A 22662-nucleotide genomic window follows, 5' to 3' on the forward strand; every position below is an offset into this window, starting at 1 on the left:
ACTGCATGTTTCTTTAATGGAGTTCCAGGTAGTGAGGCAGACTATCTGCTCATCCACTTTAAAGAGTCACGCAGATTTGTGGCTCATGGTTAAAGCTGCAGTTATGCTACATTTTTTAATGTCGCACTTTCCGTTCCAAAACAGACCCAGTCACCGGACTATACAAAAGACGCAAAAATGAAACCTAGTAGTCACTCAGACCGACTCTGACTGAAGTTGCAGAATTTAGAGTAAATTTAAAGCACCAAAATCAGTAACATTACAGACAAAATTAAAATGAAATACTTTTTCAAAAGTTGATGATTTTACCTTTCTGTACATTTCTTATAGAAATTCATTATAAATCATTTGTCTATTTGCATCACGTTTATTAAGGAAAACACATTATTTGATCAGTTTTCATTGGGCCCCTAAATTTCTTTATGAGCTCCTTGAGAACAAAGTTAGCATCAAGCCCTGACCTTTGCCATGACCCCCATCAGCTGCTCCTCTTGTATTCACAGCTCCTTCAGAGTGTTGTCATCAGGTCTTTATTCAGTTATGAGTGATATGATGATCATAGATGTTGTCTTTAACAGATCAGAGTCCAGCAAACAGAGACCAGAGAGGAGCGACCGGTCTATAGGAGAACCCATTAACTTCAGGTCTGAACCAGGACCATCAGACCCAGGGTAAGACCTGTGACTAGAGGAACCACCTTTAACCTTCAGGGCTTGACAGTGCGAGCGTTTCACTCACATTTGCACCTAAAAATAGGTGTGTGTGGGGCGCTAGTGAGCAAGCAATGGAGTAGGTCGTGTGAAGCAAGCTCTGCAACAAAGTTTATTTAATTTCTTATTTCTGGCGTCTGACATCACTTATAAGTTGAAGAAAGATCACGGTCAGCATTACTAAGCCTTTAAAGCGACAAACTGTCTTCAAAATGGCGAGTAACCTTCGAAAATACAGATACACCAGCAGGAACACTGCTAACAGACCCTTCACCTAGCACTAACGTGTCTGAGCTACATGAAGATATGATGGACATGAGAGCGGAGATATTGTCCTCGTTCAAAACAGAAATGCTGAGTTATTCCAGACAGAGCTGAAGAATGTACTTGCAGAGGAGTTTCGAGAGATAAAATCAGAATTGCTGGCAGTTAAATCGGAAATTGCCAGCAACACCGCGGTGCTACGTTCGGACATGGATAAAATGAAAACAACCGTGTCCGATATGGAACAGGGTCTCGGCATGCTCCGACGATGTAACATCTCTACAGAACACTGTTCTTAAACTTCAAAAAGGCGTGAGCATCCTGGAAGAAAAGTGTTTGGACATGGAGGGGAGAATGAGGAGGTCAAACATTCGTATTCTTAATGTGGCAGAAGAACCTGGCTCCAGCTCCCCAAACTCCGTCGCCAAGCTAATCAAAGAGACCCTGAAAATGGATAAAGATGTGCTGGCTGACAGATCTCATCGGGCCCTACAACCAAAAAGAGCGGATGGAAAGCCCCGTGCCATAATTGCAAAACTACATTATCATCAAGACTGCGTGGAGATTCTACGCCGGGCCAGAGAGGCTGGAGCACTGCGATACAACGGATCTGCCATCCTCATGTTCCCTGACTATCCTCCAAGTGTTGCACGCGCAAGATCAGCGTTCAACGAGGTCAGAAAGTTGCTTAGAGGACGGGATGGCGTCCGCTTCGGGATCCTTCACCCTGCCCGGCTCCGAATTACACACAATGGGACTGAGAGACAGTTTCAGGATGCAGCGGAGGCCATGGCTTATGTGAAAGCAAACATCATCTGAAGACAGCACTTACCTTAGTTTGACATAAATGGACACATGACTCACCTCATATACGTTCAGTTCATATTTTTGGACTTTTATTTACCTGTTTCTATATCTCCCTTTCTCTCCATGACCTACATTTGGTGAGTAAACAGGATTATAGTAACATGAACACACTATGTGTTATCTTAAATAATTCAAGCTGAGTTACTTGCTTTCCTGGGGAGAAGAGCACAGTTAGATTTGTTCTAGAGGTGATACCACAGCTAATACCTTATTTGCCATGCCTTCAGTTTAAATGTGTCCGTTTTATAACAAAAAGTAACATACATAAGAAATATAGGAGTGCTGGCCAATTAATCTATAGACGCCAGAATTTTTATTTCATTATTTTTTTTTATTTTTTGGATTTTAGTTGCACTTATGATCTTTTACATTCTGATTAAAGCAGAGCGAGCTAGGAGACTAGTGTGTCCTCTCACAAGCACTTAATGTGTGGATTCTCTTGCAAGGGGTTTAGTTGTCACTGTGTTCTGTTTGGTGACTGGGGTTGGGAAATTGTTACACCAGATCTTTATTTTGTTTTCTTTTGTTTTTCTTTAATCGTAAACTTTACCTTATCGGCAAAGGGGTTATTCTATACATGTGTAAAACTGATAAATTCCACTGTGATGCACTGTATTCCTCATGTCATGACCTTTTTGATGGATAATGGCTAAACCATATTTAGATGTAAATAGTAACTGATTAGATGGTTGTCACTTTTGTAAGTTGGAATGTGAAGTCTCTTAATCATATTGTGAAGCGTAGAAAAGTGCTTTCACATTTGAACTATCTTAATGCAGGAATCGCTTTTCTTCAAGAAACTCATTTAAGTACGTTTGAACACTCTAAATTGAGAGGGGCGTGGGCGGGTCAATTTTATCACTCGAACTTTCATTCAAAGTCTAGAGGAACTGCAATCTTAATCTCCAAAAATGTCCCATTTACCCTGACAAGTGTTGAAGCAGACTCCTCTGGTCGCTATATTATAGTTGTTGGTAGACTGAATTACACCCCTGTTATTTTGGCAAATGTGTATGGCCCAAACTGGGATGACAGCACATTTTTTACAAACTTTTTTGCACATATACCCAATATAGATACACACTATCTCATACTAGGAGGAGATATAAATTGTGTGTTGTCACCCTCTTTGGACCGCAGCTCATCTAAAACAGTGGCTCCGTCTAGGGCAGCAAGAACAATTCAGATGTTTCTTGACACTTATGGAATGGTTGATACCTGGCGTTTTAGAAACCCTAAAAGCAGGAGCTATTCCTTTTACTCATCTGTCCACAAAACATATTCTCACATAGATTATTTTTTTCTAGACAGTAAGCTACTTCCAATAGTTACAGAATGCGATTATCAAGCAATAGTAATTTCAGACCATGCTCCACTATTGACTACTTTATGCATACCAACTAAATATTCTAATTATCGTCCCTGGCGTTTCAGTACACTACTCCTCTCTGATACAAAGTTCGTCAAATTTATTTCAAATGAAATAACTGAATATTTAGCACATAACCAAACACCAGGAATGTCCTCTGCAGTCATTTGGGAATCAGTGAAAGCTTCCCTTAGGGGACAGATCATATCATACAATGCCCAAATTAAAAAAGCCCAAAATGAACGCCGCCAACAACTAACCCAAGATATCTTAAAAATGGATAGAACACTAGCCCACTCTCCACTGCCTGACCTATTTAAAAAGCGATTAAGTCTTCAAACTGAATTTAATCTTGTGTCCACTAAAGAGGCGGAAAATCTTATAAATAAATCAAGACATAAGACATTTGAGCATGGGGAAAAGACAGGAAAGATCCTAGCACATCAGTAGCGACAAAGGAATGCAGGCCAAGCCATAATAGAAATAAACAAGGAGAAGGGAGCTAAAACTACTGACCCAGTAGAGATCAATCAGTGTTTTCATGCATTTTATTCAAAGCTGTACACCTCAGAATCTATGAAAGACGAATCATTGTTTGACTCTTTTTTTAAAAACCTTAATATTACTATGGTTGATGAGAATGCTGCCAAAGAATTAGAAACTCCACTTTCTAAGGAGGAATTCTTCAATGCAACAAGATCCATGCAGTGCGGGAAGTCCCCTGGGCCGGATGGCTTTCGAGTGAATTCTTTAAAAGATTCTCAACTGAGCTCGCTCCCATCTTGCTTTCAGTTTATGAGGAGTCATTTGTTTCTGGTTCATTACCCGAAACAATGAGACAAGCAGTCATATCTTTAATTCCTAAGAAGGATAAAACCCCCCTTGAATGCAGTTCATATCGACCTATATCTTTATTGAATGTTGACATTAAGTTGCTTGCTAAAATGCTAGCCCGCCGTCTAGAAACAGTCTTACCTAATATAGTATCTGACGATCAGTCAGGATTTATCAAGAATCGACACTCTTTCTTTAATATTCGCAGATTACTGAATATTCTTTATGATCCCACTTCACCCGACACTCCTGAAATCCTGTTGTCACTTGATGCTGAAAAAGCATTTGATCGGGTGGAGTGGGACTACCTCTTCTATACAATGAAAAGATTTGGATTTGGTACAAAGTTTACATCATGGATCCAAACTCTCTATTCTTTTCCTCTAGCAGCAGTTCGTACAAATCATAACTTATCTGCCTTTTTTACTTTAGGTCGCGGGACCAGACAGGGCTGTCCCTTATCCCCCCTCCTGTTTGCCCTGGCAATTGCCTTGCGTCAGGATGTTTCAATTAAAGGTATAGAGAGGAAAAATTTGGAACATAAAGTTTCATTATATGCGGACGACATGCTTTTGTATTTGTCAGACCCGTTAAACAGTCTGCCACAAACACTCAATATGTTGGATACATTTGGCAGGATATCAGGTTATAAAATTAATGTGCAAAAAAGTGAACTAATGCCCATTAATACTGTAGCTAGACAAATCGCATATACTTCATTGCCCTTTAAAGTGAGTAAGAATAAGTTTAAATACCTGGGTGTATGGATCACACATAATTTTAAACACCTCTATAAAGCGAATTTCCCCTCTCTCATTGAATCCGTGAAACAAGATTTCGAGCACTGGAACTTATTACCATTGTCATTAGGAGGTAGAATTAACACCATTAAAATGAATGTACTACCTAGATTTTTATACCTATTTCAGTGTATACCTCTATTCTTGACAAAATCCTGTTTTGTGGTTTTAGATAAATTAATATCTTCATTCATCTGGAATAAGAAAAACCCTCGAATTAGAAAAAGTATCTTGCAGAGACATCAAAAACATGGAGGATTATCCCTGCCTAATTTTCAATATTATTATTGGGCCGCCAACATACGTGTTATGTTATACTGGGTAGAATCAACAAATGATAAGGGGCCTAAATGGCTACAATTGGAGACCTCGTCTTGCGGACCTGCCTCATTACACGCTTTGCTTTGTTCTGTATTTCCGCTACCTGAACCCATTATCACTTACACAACGAATCCAGTGGTAAAACACACCTTGAAGATATGGGCACAATTCAGACGAACCTCTTCACTTCATGATTTATCGATAAATGCCCCTATAGCAAGGAACAATATGTTTAAGCCCTCCATTGTAGATGGATCTTTTAGTACCTGGACCAGTAATGGTTTGGCCAGGTTGAAGGACTCGTATCTTGACCAAAATTTTGCCTCATTTGAGCAGCTTAGGTTAAAATATAAAATTCCTAACTCCCATTTTTTGAAGTATCTTCAAATCCGTGGTTTCTTATCTTCACATTCAAGTCATTTTCCATCTCTGCCACCCACCTCTCTTCTGGAATCTGTTTTGGAACTTAGATCCTGCTCAGAAGGGTTTATTGGCAAAATCTATACTCTTCTCATTTCTTATAATCAAGAACCTCTGGTCCAAATGAAGAGACAATGGGAGGAAGAATTAAATGCACATTTCCCTGAAGACGTGTGGCAGTCAGTAATAGAAAGAATACAATCATCTTCAATTTGTCTGAAACATAAAATTATACAATTTAAGGTTGTTCACAGACTGCACTGGTCTAAAGTGAGGCTGGCAAAATTTACATCAGATTTTAACCCTAACTGTGATCGCTGTGGAACAACACCAGCCACCTTGTCACACATGTTTTGGCTCTGTTCAATTTTTTTTCTGATGTTGTAGGATTTTCCATAGAACCTCTTGCTATAATAGCAATATTCGGAACAGTACCGCAAGCCCTCAAAATCAATTCATACAATAAAAAAATGATAGCATTTTCTACACTCCTGGCAAGGAGAATCATTCTACTGAAATGGAAAGATAGATTTCCTCCAACCTTCAAACACTTGGATCAGAGACCTCATGTACCATCTGACCTTAGAGAAAAGTAGGTACACTACAAGAGGATGTGCTGATAACTTTCATAGGATCTGGCAGCCAGTCCTTAACCAGGTGGAAAAGATGAACCCTTTAGATGTTAAAAATGTATAAATGTATAGGACCCCCCCCCCCCCCTTGTTTTTTTTTTTTTTTTTTTTTAATATATATTTAAAATTAAAATTATTATTATTATTGTTGTTGTTGATGGTTTTGGCTCATTTGCTTTTTTTTTTTTTTAATGAATGAATGAATTTTTCTTATCATTTAGTTTGATATTAAGCTGGTGATATGGTGTAATAGGGAAAGTGGGATGAGAGTTCATGGTTATGTTCTGTACTAAAAACCTATCTAATTGTATGACAGACTGTATGTCGCTTAAGTTTGTGAAACTAATAAACATACTTTGATTAAAAAAAAAAAAATAGGTGTGTGTGAACTGTAAAAATATTTAGGGGCACGTGTGCACATAAAAAATCAGTTGAAGGAGAGATCCATGGAGGAGCGATGCCTCGCTTGGCGTCTTTGTAGCCATAGCAACACGTCATAAGCGTGCTTATTTATTGGTCTCATGTTCAGGACATGTTGGACAGCTCACCGTCTGGCTGGCTGCTCATAACGCCCCAATCCAAGAGGAGGAACCCCAAGACAGCATAATTCTGTGTTTTTCATTGTTTATGTGGAAGAAAAGACCGGCGGAAGGAGCTGGATTTCCCCGTTTCGTCTTCTTCTTGGTCGGCGTTTGTTTGTGACGACAGCGCCCCTTACAGGCAGAGGTTGTAGGTGTTTGGTTTGGTCCGTTTGACCAAGAGCAGTGTGAACGTGAACCAGACCAAAGGAAAGAGCAACAACGTAGAAGAGACTACTTCTAAACTGCATGTTTCTTTAATGGAGTTCCAGGTAGTGAGGCAGACTATCTGCTCATCCACTTTAAAGAGTCACGCAGATTTGTGGCTCATGGTTAAAGCTGCAGTTATGCTACATTTTTTAATGTCGCACTTTCCGTTCCAAAACAGACCCAGTCCCCGGACTATACAAAAGACGCAAAAATGAAACCTAGTAGTCACTCAGACCGACTCTGACTGAAGTTGCAGAATTTAGAGTAAATTTAAAGCACCAAAATCAGTAACATTACAGACAAAATTAAAATGAAATACTTTTTCAAAAGTTGATGATTTTACCTTTCTGTACATTTCTTATAGAAATTCATTATAAATCATTTGTCTATTTGCATCACGTTTATTAAGGAAAACACATTATTTGATCAGTTTTCATTGGGCCCCTAAATTTCTTTATGAGCTCCTTGAGAACAAAGTTAGCATCAAGCCCTGGTATGGATGGATAAGTTGGTACTGATGACCCCTCTCCACAGCAGTCACATCAGTGTTTGAATGAGGATGGAGTGGGTGTGAATGGGTAGCTGTGACCTGAGCTGTAAAAAGTTATTTTCAAGCTCAATGCCTTTTACAGTTACATTTTCAATCTGTACTTTTGACATCAGAAACAGTCTGTTGAATTTTGAGGACATGTCTTCACAGACCCAGTGTGACAGAGCAGCTGTCCAGCTGTGCTTTCTGTCAGAACGTCCTGAAGGATCCTGTTTCTACCAGCTGTGGACACTGGTTCTGCAGACAGTGCATCGCCTCGTACCAGGATCAGTCTGGTTTGTCAGGAGAGTCTTCTTGTCCCAAGTGTCAAGAAAGCCCCCACACAGAACAAGGTAAGGCTCAGTCTCATTACAGCCCTAGACCCCCACCACTTAGCCCACCCCTATATTTTGGACATTTGTGTCTGGTTGTAGGGTTTCATGGTTCTTGTTGAATGGAGGGATAGAGTGACGTGTTAGGGCTACATTGTGACAGTGTCACCAAATAAATAAATTAATGAGTGTATGTGAACAAGGAATAATGAATGAAATGATGAAAACAACTGGTTTTCTTTAAATATGTAAGAAGAAATTATTCCCTGTATATGTAATGGTATGGAATGTGGGTACCTGCTGTCATTTATCTGTATTAATATGTGATCAAAATAATGAGAAAAAAAGATGGAGGATGTGTCGTGGGGGAAGGGGCGGGGAAGGAAAAACCCGGGAGAAAAGACAAAAGAAGCAGGCATACCTTAAAAAATGGGGGCCTGAAAGTAAACTAAAAAGTAACAAGCTGCCGGTAAAATAAGCTTTAAGTTTGAAAGAATAAACCAGGTAGTGGCTTACCATCCGTGACATTATAACCTTCCCGCTGGACCTCTCTGGGCGGACGCTGGACTGTGTGGCCGGAGCCGGTCACCAAAAGGCTTTTCCTTGAGGATTAAGTTCCAGGATCTGGGTGAGATCAACTCTTTTTGTATATTTTTGTCTGGTATACCAGTTCATAGCGATCGATCGCATATTTTGGTTTTTGGGGGGTTTTCATGGATGGATTCATTGCGTTTTTCTTCGTTTCCTGGTGGATTAAGGACTATTACGTTTGCGTGCGTCACAGACTTTTAAAAACTCTAATTAGACACTAAAAAGTGCTTGAATAAGGACAAGTTTGCGGTTTTCGTTAGCTGGAGACTTATAGTTTTTTTAGAAATGATAAAGACTGTGATTTAATCCTTATTTTCGTTGTGACCCAGTTTTGATTTAACTTTACGCGCGGTGCGCGCATTATTTTGGTGGCATTAATTAAATGTGAAATCTTTTGAATTTATGATGCTGACTTGAGAGCTTTATTTATTATGGTGGTTCAGAGTTTGTTGTTTGTTTAATTGTGAAATATTCTTTACCTAAAAAGTTTTTCTATTTTCCTTTAAAGTTCCCCCTTGTGTGTGATTAACGCTGACTTGAGAAAAGTGGAGTGTTATAACATGGCTCTTCAAACAGAGATTAACAGAGGAACACTACAAACCAAGTGTCACGGGAAATCTCCCGTGACACTTGGTTTGACAAGGTGTGACGCTTGCACAGCATACTAGTATCAGAATTTCATGTTGCTTCAGTGTATTATTGTTGTTTTGGTTTGGAAGACGTGTTTTAACATCTGTATGAATGTTTAACATGGTCTCTGTGTCTGTCTGGATCAACAGCAGAAATAAAGCTGCTGATGCTCTAAGGGTTTTTGCTGTGGATGCTGAAAATACTGAACTGCATCGACTTTGTTAGAAATTTGCAATTCCTGATCAAAAAAGACAAAAGAATAGACAGTATTAGTGCAGACAGGCCCTCACTGTCCTCAGCATGAGCGCTCAGTGTTCAGGAGAAATTGTGATTTCAGCAACATTACTTTATGAGTTGGACTTTACATCCAGTGCTGCTTCATGTGCTCTTTTTGGTTATTTTTTTGTATCGTCAGCTACAGTAATCACCAGACAGTTTCTTTAGTTTGGTTTATATGTATTTCTCTTCTTTAGGGAGCGGTGGCCTCCAGGAGATAATAGATGAACATAAGAAGAGTCTGAAGAAGAGATATGAACATGTGACTGAAGGAACTGATGAAACAGGAAGTAGAACCCTCCTGAACAGCATCTACACTGAGCTCTACATCATAGAGGGACAGAGTGAAGAGGTGAACAGCCAACATGAGGTGAGACAGCCTCAGACAGATTCCAAGAGAAAGACCTTTTATGAGACTCCAATCAAGTGTCAGGACATCTTTAAAGCCTTACCTGGCCAACAGACACCCAGAGTGGTTCTGACCAACGGTGTGGCTGGTGTTGGAAAAACCTTCTCTGTGCAGAAGTTCACTCTGGACTGGGCAGAGGGCTCAAAAAACCAAGACATCAGTCTGCTGGTTCTGCTTTCATTCAGGGAGCTGAACTTGATCAGAGATAAGAAGTACAGTCTTCTGGAGCTGCTCCGTGTTTTCCATCCAACATTCCAGAAGGTCAGAGCGGAGACGCTGGCTGTCTGTAAACTTTTGTTCATCTTTGACGGCCTGGATGAAAGCAGACTGTGGTTGGATTTCAGCAAGAAGTCAGTTCTATCTAAGGTCACACAGAAGTCATCAGTAAAGGTGCTGATAAAAAACCTCATCAAGGGGAATCTGCTTCCCTCAGCTCTCGTCTGGATAACGTCTCGACCTGCAGCAGCCAATCAGATCCCTCCTTCATGTGTGGACAGGGTAACAGAGGTCCGAGGCTTCACTGACATCCAGAAGGAGGAGTACTTCAGGAGGAGGTTCAGTGATGTAGATCTGTCCAGCAGAATCATCTCCCACATCATGACATCCAGGAGCCTCCACATCATGTGTCTGATCCCAGTCTTCTGCTGGATCACTGCTACAGTTCTGGAGCACATGATGAGCACAGAGCAGAGAGGAGAGCTGCCCAAGACACTGACAGACATGTACTCACACTTCCTGTTGGTTCAGACCAAGAGGAAGAAGAAGAAGTATGATGAGGGACCTCAGATGAGTCCTGAGGAACTCACCAGATCTGACAGGGAAGTTCTTCTGAAGCTGGGGAGGCTGGCGTTTGAACATCTGGAGAACATCGTGTTCTATGAAGAAGACCTGGAGCGCTGTGGTCTGGATGTCACAAAGGCCCTGGTGCACTCAGGAGTTTGTACTGAAATCTGTGAAAGTGAGATCTTCCAGAAAAAAGCCTACTGCTTTGTTCATCTGAGTGTTCAGGAGTTTCTGGCTGCAGTCTACATGTTCCACTGTTTCATCAAAAGGAAGACAAAAGTAGTGGAGGCTTTCCTAGATGACATTTATTACTGGGATTCATCTAGAAATTCTTTATTAAAGAAGATTTTTCTGATTTTTGTAACTCCTGACCCAACCCTGGATGTCTTCCTGAAGAGTGCCATGGAGAAATCCCTGAGAAGTCCAAATGGACACCTGGACCTGTTTGTTCGCTTCCTTCATGGCTTCTCTGTGGAGGCCAACCAGAGACTCTTAGGAGATCTGCTGGGTTTGGCAGACAACAGTCCAAGAATGATCCGGAGAATCATCGACAACCTGAAGAGGATGAACAGCGACAATGGTGATGATAGTGGCGATGTTTTTGACATTTCTCCTGACAGAAGCATCAACATCTTCCACTGTCTGACAGAGATGAACGACCTCTCAGTACATCAGGAGATCCAAGACTTCCTGAAGTCAGAAACCAGAACCAGATCAAAGAAGAAACTCTCTGAGATCCAGTGCTCTGCTCTGGCCTACATGCTGCAGATGTCAGAGGAGGTTCTGGATGTTTTAGATCTGAAGGCGTACAACACATCAGTCCTCGGACGACTGAGACTGATTCCAGCTGTGAGGAACTGCAGGGAGGCTCTGTAAGTCAACATGAGATAAAAATTGAATAAACCACAGTAAAATATCAGTTTCTGATCTTCAGTAATATAACTGCTGCTTCTAAGCACCTGTGCAGTCTCACTGTAAAGATGTTTAACTTACATCCCATTAAAACGCTGCATAAATAGGAAACAGTTCAGTCTTTTAATGAATAGTTCTGCAAAAACAGGAATTTTCACAATGAAAACTACAGTGTTAATATTATTGTGTGTTGCACATTACTTTTTCTATTGTCCTTTTAAAGTAAAGGTGCAAAATTTCTCACAAAAAAATCTTCAAGTTGTCCTGTAGAATGATTGGGATTACTGCTTCACATTAAGGAAAGAAAATTTAGGTCTGCTGAACCACTGATTTAAGAAGTAACACTTTAAAGTTCTTCATCAAATACATCATGAAAATATGAACATTTTAAAGTAATATTTTATTTTATTGTAATCATGACAGGTTCAGTGGGTGTGGACTTTCAGAGATTCACTGTGAAGTCGTGGCCTCCGCTTTAAAGGCCAACCCCTCACATCTGAGAGAGCTGGACCTGAGTGACAACGAGCTGCAGGATTCAGGAGTGGAGCTTCTTTGTGCTGGACTGAAGAGTCCAAACTGTCAACTGGTGACTCTGAAGTAAGACCACACATTTCATTTCACTGCTCAGATTAGTATGATATAAAACTTTACTGTTGACATAAGACTGATATTGAAGTAGTAAGGCTGTAATCAAGCAAAGAAAAACTTGGTCGACTACAATCGCACCAGATCATCAATTAATCGATTGGTTGGGGATGGACCAAAATCATCCTTTTTAACAAAATGTTGCAACACCGCTGACTTTTTCGACATGTTGTCAATTATCAGCAAACGGAGTATAAAGTGCTTCACAGGCTTTGCTCTCCTCTAAAGCTGGGTGTACACTGTGCGATGCTCCTGCAATTCAGCCACAAATTTAGAGTCGCGCAGCTCTCAGTCGGATCGGGCATTGTTTCTCATGCTTTGTACAGGGTCATACGACGGCCGACCACAGCCTGTCGCATGACCTTACGATCAGCTCCCAACTGTTTGGGAGGATTTCTGGCTTGTGTGATATTTTGGTCGCATGACTCCAGACACTTCACAGTCAGAGAAGAAACGCGAGCAGAATAAACAACTTTGGGGGATTGTTTTCCATAGTAAATGGTCAGCCAGTGTCCTAAATTACTATGACAACAGCTGGAATCACTTTCTGATACACCCCGCTATGATAAAGTAAATGAATGATCAGGAAATACTCCAGTTTGCTGCTCACTGCAGAGGTGCTCCCTGTCTCACACACACAAGGAGAAAGAGAGACAGAGTGCAAGAGAGAGGGAGGGATATCAGGGGAGAGAGAGAGAGAGTATGACCACTGACTATGTGAGCCTTTCAAAAAGGAAACTCCGTGTGTTTCTGTCACAGTTCGTCTCAATGTCAGTCGCACAGTGTGAGCACTCAGGTTGTGCATGAGCGTTGGATCGTATGGTGTGAGCACACAACTCATGTGCGATGGTCGTGCATCGTAAACGATCCAGTCGCACAGTGTGAGATGACATTCTGCCATGACCGTCGTACAGTCTGCTTGAAATCGCTTAAGGTGGGAGTGTCCTAGTGATGTTGTTTTGACTTTAACCTCTAATTAATTACCCTTAAAGGCACGGGTAAATTATATTTGAATAGTTATATTCATAATTATATTTTTTTTGTAAATTATATTTTGTTAACACTAGATAACTGAAAAAATAAAAACACATGACGCCTCCCTTCTCACCCCTGCAAAAAATGGATTATCCCAGTTCAAGTAGTACGTGCGATTGTTCGACCAATTGAATTTTGATTGAACATGAGGTCATCGACCAATTAATCAACCAATCGACTTGAGGTTGTCAGCCCTATTAGGTAGTACTGCTAAAGCTTGTTGAGTGCTTTCAGGGTTTTGTCCATGTGGGGCATTCACAGTAAAATATGACTGGTCCTTAATGCGTAATAACAAGAAAATATGGATCTCCTACCAGGTAGTTTATTTTAAGGTGTGACCTCACCTAAAGTAGAATGCAGCAGCTGTTTATGGAGGAAATATGGAATCATTCTCTGTTATGTATTGGCCATCATGTGTTGTGTAAACCAAACAACTGGTCATTTTATGTTGTTGACAGAAAGCTCAGATCTCCTTGTTGTGGATTTTAGTGTTTAGTTTTTTATGCTTTTTTAAACTGTAATTAAGTACAGTACTTCACTCAAAATATACTTCAGTAAAAGTAATGAATAAAAAAAAGCCAAAATAGTGCAAGTACACAAAAATCTTCTCAATACAGTAATTGGAGTAATTGTAAATGTAGTTACTTTCCTCCCTTGACCCTAACAGTACACATCAAGTTTCTGCAGTGTGGGGCTGTTTTGGTGAACTTTATGCTTCTCTCCCTCATCTCTCCGTCATACGCTGCTGTCTGTCCATCCGTCTCATACCAGACCTGTGCCTTTAAGTCAGACCCATATTGGCTTGTTAACCAAGAAACAGCAGCTACAATATCAGTTAAGATAAAAACTGTAGTTCGCCAAGATTACATAGCACCACAAATTCCTGAGATGGTCACCTCCACAAAATCTGTCTGAATGGGTTTGACATATTTAACCCAGTTGGTCCATAGTTTGACCAAAACATCTTTTTGCAGACAAAAATAAAAAGTAATTCTTTCCATAGTACAAATATCATTTACAATATTAATCCCCTCCTGTATTGTGGGGGGTTTAGGAAGCAACCACCGTCTAGTAGTAGCTTATTTACAGGCACGGGTCAATATGCTGAAAAGATATTTATCACTACTCCTGATCTGGAAATCTACATTTCCTAAAAATAAAGTGGCAAACTGTGGAGGTATGTCTGTTTCAATAATGGATTTTAGTGCTTTATGAAACTCTAACCAAAATGATTTTATCCCTGGGCAATCCCAGAAAACGTGCCAGTGGTTGGCCTCCTGAGACTGCACTGCCTCCAACATTTGGTGTCTCTTCCTGCAAAATATGCTTTCTGCTTTGGAGTCACACAAAAACGAATACAACACTTCCAATCAAATTCATGCCACACATGAGAATTTGTACATTTCCATACAAAATTCCACATATTTGACCAGCTTTCATCTGTTATTGAAAGATTACCTTCTCTCTCCCATTTCTGTTTGACATACTCTGTTGTGTGTCTGCTGTGTTCAAACAAGGGAATTATTTCGAAACTGTACAAGATCCTTATGAAAAAAAATCTTGTACAGTTTAGAAATAATTCCCTTGTTTGAACAGTTTTGGTAATAAATAATTTCAGTATTGGATCCTCACAGTCTGATTCATTTCTTATATTATGGTCAAAATAATTTCTTACCTGAAGATATCTGTAAAATTCCACTTTTTCAAGACCGTGTTTTCTCTTTAGATACTCAAAGTCTCTAAATTGGCCTTTTTCTGTCAAAGACAGAATGTTGTTATTTCCTTTGTGGTCCATGACTTAAATCCATGGTCCATTTTGTTAGGTTTAAAACCCGGATCATAAGCACACCACTGAATTATTTGTATTTTGTCATCTAGTTTATACTCCTCTCTAATTATTCTCAAAATATTTAACTGGGTTTTAATTGAGGGATTTTTCACAGTATCTAAAACTCTTTCTAGATTTTTATAAGCCAGCATTGCATGAACTGGATGACTATTCATATTGGAGAGTTCAATGTCTTTCCACCTAGTTTGAAATTTTGGAGTACAGATATTTAACAGAGGCCTAATCTGGGTTGCATAGAAGTAAGGTTTAACATGGGGGAGGGCCATCCCTCCTTCTTCCTTTTGAAGTTGTAGCATTTGAATTTTGACCCTTGGTTTCTTCCCTTGCCAAATAAATCTAGAAATTATTTAATTCTAGGAGATGTTTTGGGGGAATTTCTACAGGAAATGCTTGAAATAGAGAGAGGCAACGAGGAAGGACATTCATTTTTACAGAGTCAGTTCTATGACTGAAGCTAAGAAGAGAAACAGAGTTCCACCTACGTATGTCATCTTTAATTTTTGTTTGGAGGGGGTCATAATTTATCTCAGCAAGTAAGTGAACAGATCTTGTTAGGTTTGCTCCCAGATATTTCAGTGAGGTTTGATCCCATTTAAGGCACATCTCTTTGATGTGTTCCGGGGTGTGTAGTTATATCTACCTAATGTCTCTAGAAGGTTCATTAATTGAGGGAAAGCGGTAGAGGGTTGTCTTAAATAAACCAGAATATCATCAGCATATAAAGCCACCTTGTACTCTTCCCCATTAATGCATATTCCTTTAATATCTTCCAAAGTGATATTTTTAATGCTAAAATAGAATTATTATTGTTATCCATGAATTTTCAAATTTACTGATTTACAAAAAAAACTGAAAAAATAGTAAAGCACATGAATATTTCTTGATTAATATGTCATATTATAGTTATTTACTGTCATTCCTGAAGAGAAAAATGAGTTTTAGTGGTTGAATGTTATGCTTGATTCATTTCTGACTTCTCAGAGAAGCCCAGTGAGCCGGCTCAAATTTGGGTGAATTCAGTTTGAAATTCCTCATTCCTGTTCAAAATGGTAAAACGTGGAGAGCTGACTGAAAATAAAAGAGTCGGCATTAAAGAACTTCATGATGCTGGATGGTCTCTGAGACAAACAGGGAAAGACATAAAGTGTTCTCACAGTGTGGTCAAGTCTGCTTTGGAGTCACCTGCCCAGACTGGTACTTAGAAAATGCTCCAAGGAAGAGGCAGGAAACCAAAGTTAACTGAAGCAGATGTCAGACACCTGAAGATTTGAAGTACTAGTGACAGAAGGAAGAGCACTGCTGATCTTCAGGCACAGATGAATCTTCTAGATCAGAGTCTGAGAAAGTCTCCAGAATGACCATAAGCAGACGACTGAGGGAACAAGGCTTAGAGGGAAGAACCGCTGCTAAGAAGCCATTATTGAGGCCTGCAAACATCCAGAAAGGCCTCAAACACTGGACTGTTGATGACTGGAAGAAGGTACTCTGGATGGACCAGTCCAAGTCTGAACTCTTGGGTCAGCATGGTCGTGTTTATGTCTGCAGAAAAGCTGGAGAAGGTTTTGATGCCAGATGCACCCACAGTGAAACACAGTGGAGAGTCCAGTATGGTATGGGGTTCCATTTGCGGATACGGTGTGGGCAAATGAGTGAAAATGGACGGGATCATAAACAAGAACGACTACCACAACATCTTAGTGCATCATGGGATCCTTCTGGACTGAATCTGATTGGTCGTGGGTTCATATACCAACAAGACAATGACCCCAAGCAGACTTCAAAGCTGTGACAGCAGAGACTATTGGACCAAGAAAAAGGACTCTGGAGCACTGGAACTGATGGACTGGCCAAGTCAAAGTCCAGATTTGAATCCTATTGAACAACTTTGGGATTTAATCTATTCAAAGATTGATGGCACTAAAGTTTGATCTAAAGCAAGTCTGTGGGAACAGCTAGGAACTATTAGGAGTTCAACAACAAAGAGACTGTGGAAAAGTCCAGAAAAACAATGGCAGCAAGAATGAAGCTGTTATCAAGGCCAGAGGAGGCCGTACGAAATATGAAGTTTTCTGGTTATTATGTGTGGAAAAGGACTATTTAGTTGTTTTAGCAAATAAATAACATAACATTTTTAGTTTTAAACAAGTTTTTCAAAGATATCTAAAATATTTATGTGTTCTTGTTTTTATGACAGGTGGTCTAATATATTTTTTATATATGTATAACATTTCCCTATATAAAAAAGAACAGGTAACTAATGAGTGTGTTTCTCAATAATTTATTCATTTTCACCCTTCAAAAGTCTAGGGCTCTTAAACATACACTAGGCATGGTCTATTGTATTACCTATTGCAGGGATGCACAAAAAAATATACAAGCATCTCAAAAAACTATTCAAACCCCAAAACAACCACAACAATCAATAGCCTTAGCTGGCTGCCATTTTTTTTTTCACAAAATAAAGTTAGAAGGAATCCAAAGTCAACAGCCTATCATATAACAGAGAGTGGGCCTCATAAAAAACAAACAAACAAACAAACATAAAACCCACTTACAATGTCATGACATTGACTTTGTTGTTGAGTGCAGAGTCAGACGTGTTTAGTCTCTTTATTAAAAGCCAACATCAGATCGACTAAATTCTCCGTGATCGACCAAATTCTTAACTTAATTGATAATGGATTAATTGTTCCCATCCCTAATTGTATCTATTAACCTCTGATCAGACAGTGCATTCTCACTGACTGTTCACTCACTGTGACTGCTGCGAAAGAGGAAAGGTCAAGTAGAACAGAGAAGTTAGCTAGCTGATACTCGTTTCTAACATCGTCTAGTCTACGTGCCTTAATAAAACCTTAGGATTAAATCAGTGCTCTTCTTTAACACATGTACTGTGTACTGCATATGCCCTGAGCATGCCTGGTCTGTATGAGCTGCTGCAGGTCACTTCCTCATCATCAAGGAATCAGTTACAGGGCGCCGCCGCTTGCACTCCAGAAGTGGAAGATTACACATGATGAGAGGAACATTCCTTACATTCTACTTCGATTTAGAATGTGCCAGAAAGATGAAATAAAAAGGAATGGGCATGAATTTCAAATCTCAAGTCAAAGTCACACACCTCTCCCACTGTCATCTATGCAGGGCTGGACATTTACACCTACCAACTAGCCAAATTTTCTATATAGCGCCAGATCAAAACAGAAGCCATTTAAGAATAACTTTCCTATAGAGCAGGTTTTAACTTGGTCCTTTTATTAAACAAACTAAATAGCCCAAAGTTATTTATCCTGTTAATATTAATGTATTTGATTCTAAGTCCTGGTTTTCTGCTCGTTCCCTCTGACTACATGAGCAGAGCTGAGCAAACGGCTCACTGAGCGGAGAGCCCCGCCCTCTGTGTCAGAGCTGCGGTCACGTTTGTAAGGGTATATGCTTTGACTCAGTATCATGAGAGAGAGTCCTCCAGTGCACTCTAAAGTTCTGTCTGAACCGATGTCCTGCTTGTTTTACATCTGAGATAGTTACATGAGCTCTGCATTTCGGCACGAGATTGCAGCAATTGTACACAATTTGTTGTATTCTTGCAACAAGTCTGATGCTTGTAATGCATTATAATACTCCAATTCCCTGTATACAACACTGGAAACTGACAAACTGGTGGGAAACGTGGTCAGAATCAGCGACAGTGGGTTCATGTCCAGCTCCCTCCTGGTCTTCTCACCACAGCAGGCAGAAATAAGCAGGCCTCTCACAGGTGTGAGGGGGCAGGTGAGCCGTGAATAACGGAGGGGATCAGTTCCTGTACAGACTATGACTGAGCGGCCCCTCCGTGGGTCACCTGACGATCATTTTAATATTTTAACATTCAATCATCAGGGATCAGTAAACCGGTGGATGATCCCTTTTGTCCTTTTAATCCTCGCGTGCATGTTTCTCGTAGCGCCCGGTGCTTTTGGCGATATTTATAATCATTATTTATGCTCGTAAATAAACCTCATCAACATGCAGTTTAAGACAGAAACTCTTCAACCTTTATAGACATAGGAGTGTTGACAAAAGATCACACAGGAAAGAGACAACAGGAGGAGAAAAGACATGGTTTGTGTGAATAATAATATGGAAGAGAGAAAATGAGTAAATAAAGTCAGTGGAGAACAATCAATCATCATTAAGAACATTTACCAAAATACATCATCTAACCTAATATAAATATGTTATATGTTACAATAAATGGTTTCCTAAATAATTTGTTTTGGTTATTAGTTAAATCTTTCAGATGTCAGACTCTTTGCATGTAGGGATGCCTTTTTGACAGCATGGATAAACTTTACAAACTTTACACTAATACTGGTCTGGCAAAAAAAGTTCATTTCCAGATAGAATGTTATATTGACGCATCACATGAACACCACAGTTCCTGTAAGTGTTTGTGTTTCCCCTAGGTTTACAGCCTTGACCCCCCCCCCCCCACCCCCCCACCACCACCACCCCCCACCCACCCCCCCTCTGGGTCAAGGCTGTAAACCTAGGGGAAACACTGACGCTATTGAAACATTTGGCATACAGACCGTTTATTTGCAGGCAGTATTATAGATTTCCTGTTTATTTATCAATAAACCAGTTTCTTTTAGTTCTGGCTTCACTGTGGGCAGGTGAAAAGGGAATCAGGATCTCCATAAAGCTTCTTAGCAGATAGAAGCATGAAGGGCTCTTAAATCTCCTGGTAGACAGCTGACAGCATGGACTCTGGACTTGATAAAGACCAGTGGACCTGCAGCAGCAGAAGACATGGACCCAAAACCATCAGTGACTGTGGAAACTGGAAACACTGGAATTCAAGACCTGGAGTATTCTGGGCCTCTCTGGTTCCCTTTCAGACTTCTGGATTCACAAATGAAAACAAGATTTTGGACCACTGAGACCACAATGGCCCAGTCCTTTTTCTCCTTAGCCCAGGTGAGAATATGAACCACAGTTGTAGTCTGTCTCCTGGACCCGTCTGTGAGGTGGATCTTGATCCACTGACCCCAGTCCCAGTCCTTGTGAAGCCCCCCTAAGTTCTTGAATCTGCTTTGTTTGACAATCCTCTGAACGCTGAGCTCCTCCCTGTTGGTTGGTCTCCTTCTGTGGTTTACCCTCCCTGTGGAAGGTGTCAGTGATTCTCTTCTGGACAGCTGTCAGATCAAAAGTCCTTCCCATGGTTGTGTGTGTGTACTGAACCAGAGTCAGAGAATGAAGACCTTTGCAAATTTGGAATTTTCAACAATATTCTAATATTTAGAGATACAGGATTTTAGATTTTTGTGAGCTGCAAGTCAAAATCATCAAGATTAAAAATAAAAGTCCTGAAGCGTTTCACTTTTTATGAGATGAATCCAGAATTAATGGAAGTTTTAATTTTTTAGCTATATCCCAGGAAAAAAAATAACTTTTACATGATACTCTAATTTTTGTGAAATACACTAGCACATGTGGCTCTCTGCATAAATATTTAGCAATGATGGTGTGGATTGTTGTGCATGTATTTCTATGGAGTGTCACAGTTTATGTATATTTGTGTTTTTTTGTTCATTGCATGTCTTGAACCAGAGTACATCTGATTGGAGCCAAAAATCTCTGTTCTCTGTATCATTTCCAGACTCAGTGACTGCAGTTTGTCAGAGATCAGCTGTTCGTCTCTAGCCTCAGCTCTGAAGTTCAACCCCTCACATCTGAGAGTGCTGATCCTGAGTAAAAACGATCTGCAGGATTCAGGAGTGCAGCAGCTGTTTCCTCTACTGAGGAGTCCCACCTGTAAAATGCCTACTCTACGGTCAGTTCATGTGCCTTTATTTACTGTAGAATCCATGTAACTTTTTTATACTCATGTGTATGCAGAGTCCAAAACTAACATTCACCCCTAGCCAATTACAGGTAGATTTTGTCTCTGGCTGGTAAATTTTTAATGCCATTCGCCACTCTGGCAAGTTTTTTTTTTTTTTTTTTTTTACCAGCAAAAATCTCTTTTTTTTGTTACTGGAGAACAATGTATTGGCTGGTTTCCTGGCAGAGTTATGTGTTTTTCAGGCCGAGACGATCTTTGGTCACATAAGTGCGTCACTCATGACGTCATTCACAGCGTGCCGAAGTGGACAGCTGCAGTGTTGCCAACTTAGCGGCTTTGTTGCTATATTTAGCAAGTTTTCAGACCCCTGTAGCGACTCTTTAAAAAAAAGTGTCTAGTGACGAATCTAGTGACTTTTTCTGGTGTTACTGGAGACTTTCGTTGTTGCTCCTGTGAGCAGCAGGTGCCGCTGTGGGCCCCTCCCCGTCTCAGAGCTCTCACGGGTGGCCTAGTCCTCCACAGCAGTCTGTCTCAACTACAGTCAGAACAGGAAATGTTCACCCCCCCAGGTCCAGACTGCAGAGTAACCATGCTGTGAAGGCGCCTTCACAGTTTTCTCTATTGTCTCTTTGTTCCATTTAGATTATTAATGAAGACTGTATACAAAAAAAAAACCACACACATTATTAATCTTATGGATAAAAATGTAAATGTTTCACTGGCATTTGGTTTAGGCTTTTAGGTGGACCATAAGGTTTAAAACTAAACCAAATGTAAGAAAGCTAAACTTCTAAGAAAAACTGAATAATAAATTGAAAAATAAACCAAAAATCAAAATTAAAGTAACTCTGCCAGAGTATCTCGAGTCATTTTTGCCATTCTTAATCCCAGCCAGCCTGGCAGGTAAGTGAAATTTTGCTATGAGAACTTAAAGATGTAAGATTGGTTAATAGAATGTGGCTAATGTTAGCAGTGCCAGCAGCGCAGGTCAAATTTCGGGGTACTCACCAATATTCCTGAGCTGAAAATCATTCATTCAGTCATTCATTCATTTATTCATTTATTTATTTGTTTAGCACATTTATTAAAGCACAGTCAGACAAAGAAAAGTGAATAAAAGTACATCACATGTGCAGGTGAGGTAGAAACTCACTGTGGGCTTAACTCAACAACCTCACCTAATTAGATCAACAAGTAGCAATTAACCACAATATCAAATAGCAAGTTCTATTTGAAATAGTATACACACTAGAAAAATAAAATAATAAATAAATACAGTGATGATTGTATCTAAATATAATAGTAAAATATTGATGATTATAATAATAATATTGATAGTAACAATATTAGCAGGTGTAACGAAACCCACACGGTATTGACTATTCACTGTGAAATCTCACTGTCATTAAAGAACTTTTGAGACTCCCTTTATAATGAGACAAGGACAGAATATCTGACAGTAAGTACAAGTTTATGTCCCACAACTGGACCCCACGATACCTGATTGAGATGTATGGTACATTGGTAGGTAAAGATAAGGTGCATGTCTGAAGGATACTGATGTCATAAATTGATTTAAATGAACAATATTCTTGGAGATTGAATCTCCAGTATTCACAAAAAACTCGATATTGCTTGAATTTGCAAGCAATATCAGATGGATTTGTGATAGAAGTTTTCCCATGGGAAAAACTAAGGGGAACTTTACTGGTAGTTTTCTTCTTCTAAAGTAGTTGGTGTACAATCTTCCATGTAACTTTGATAGTTTGCAGATTTCATAAATTATTTGCTAAAGAAACTTTTCTAGGCCATCCAGAGAAGATGGTTGTATTTATTGTT

General features: G+C 39.8%; 1 protein-coding gene across 1 annotated transcript in view; it reads left to right on the forward strand.

Annotated features, from left to right (window-relative positions):
• Positions 1–22662, forward strand: part of LOC121514841 (NACHT, LRR and PYD domains-containing protein 12-like) — a 131263-nt gene that overhangs the window by 72383 nt on the left and 36218 nt on the right. Inside the window, exons 14-18 of the mRNA XM_041795213.1 lie at positions 579–671; positions 7706–7887; positions 9561–11427; positions 11891–12064; positions 20638–20811. Coding sequence (XP_041651147.1) covers positions 579–671; positions 7706–7887; positions 9561–11427; positions 11891–12064; positions 20638–20811 — 2490 coding nt within the window. The remainder of the gene's footprint in view (positions 1–578; positions 672–7705; positions 7888–9560; positions 11428–11890; positions 12065–20637; positions 20812–22662) is intronic.

This window comes from Cheilinus undulatus, linkage group 9, assembly GCF_018320785.1.
Source record: "Cheilinus undulatus linkage group 9, ASM1832078v1, whole genome shotgun sequence".
Lineage (NCBI taxonomy): Eukaryota > Metazoa > Chordata > Actinopteri > Labriformes > Labridae > Cheilinus > Cheilinus undulatus.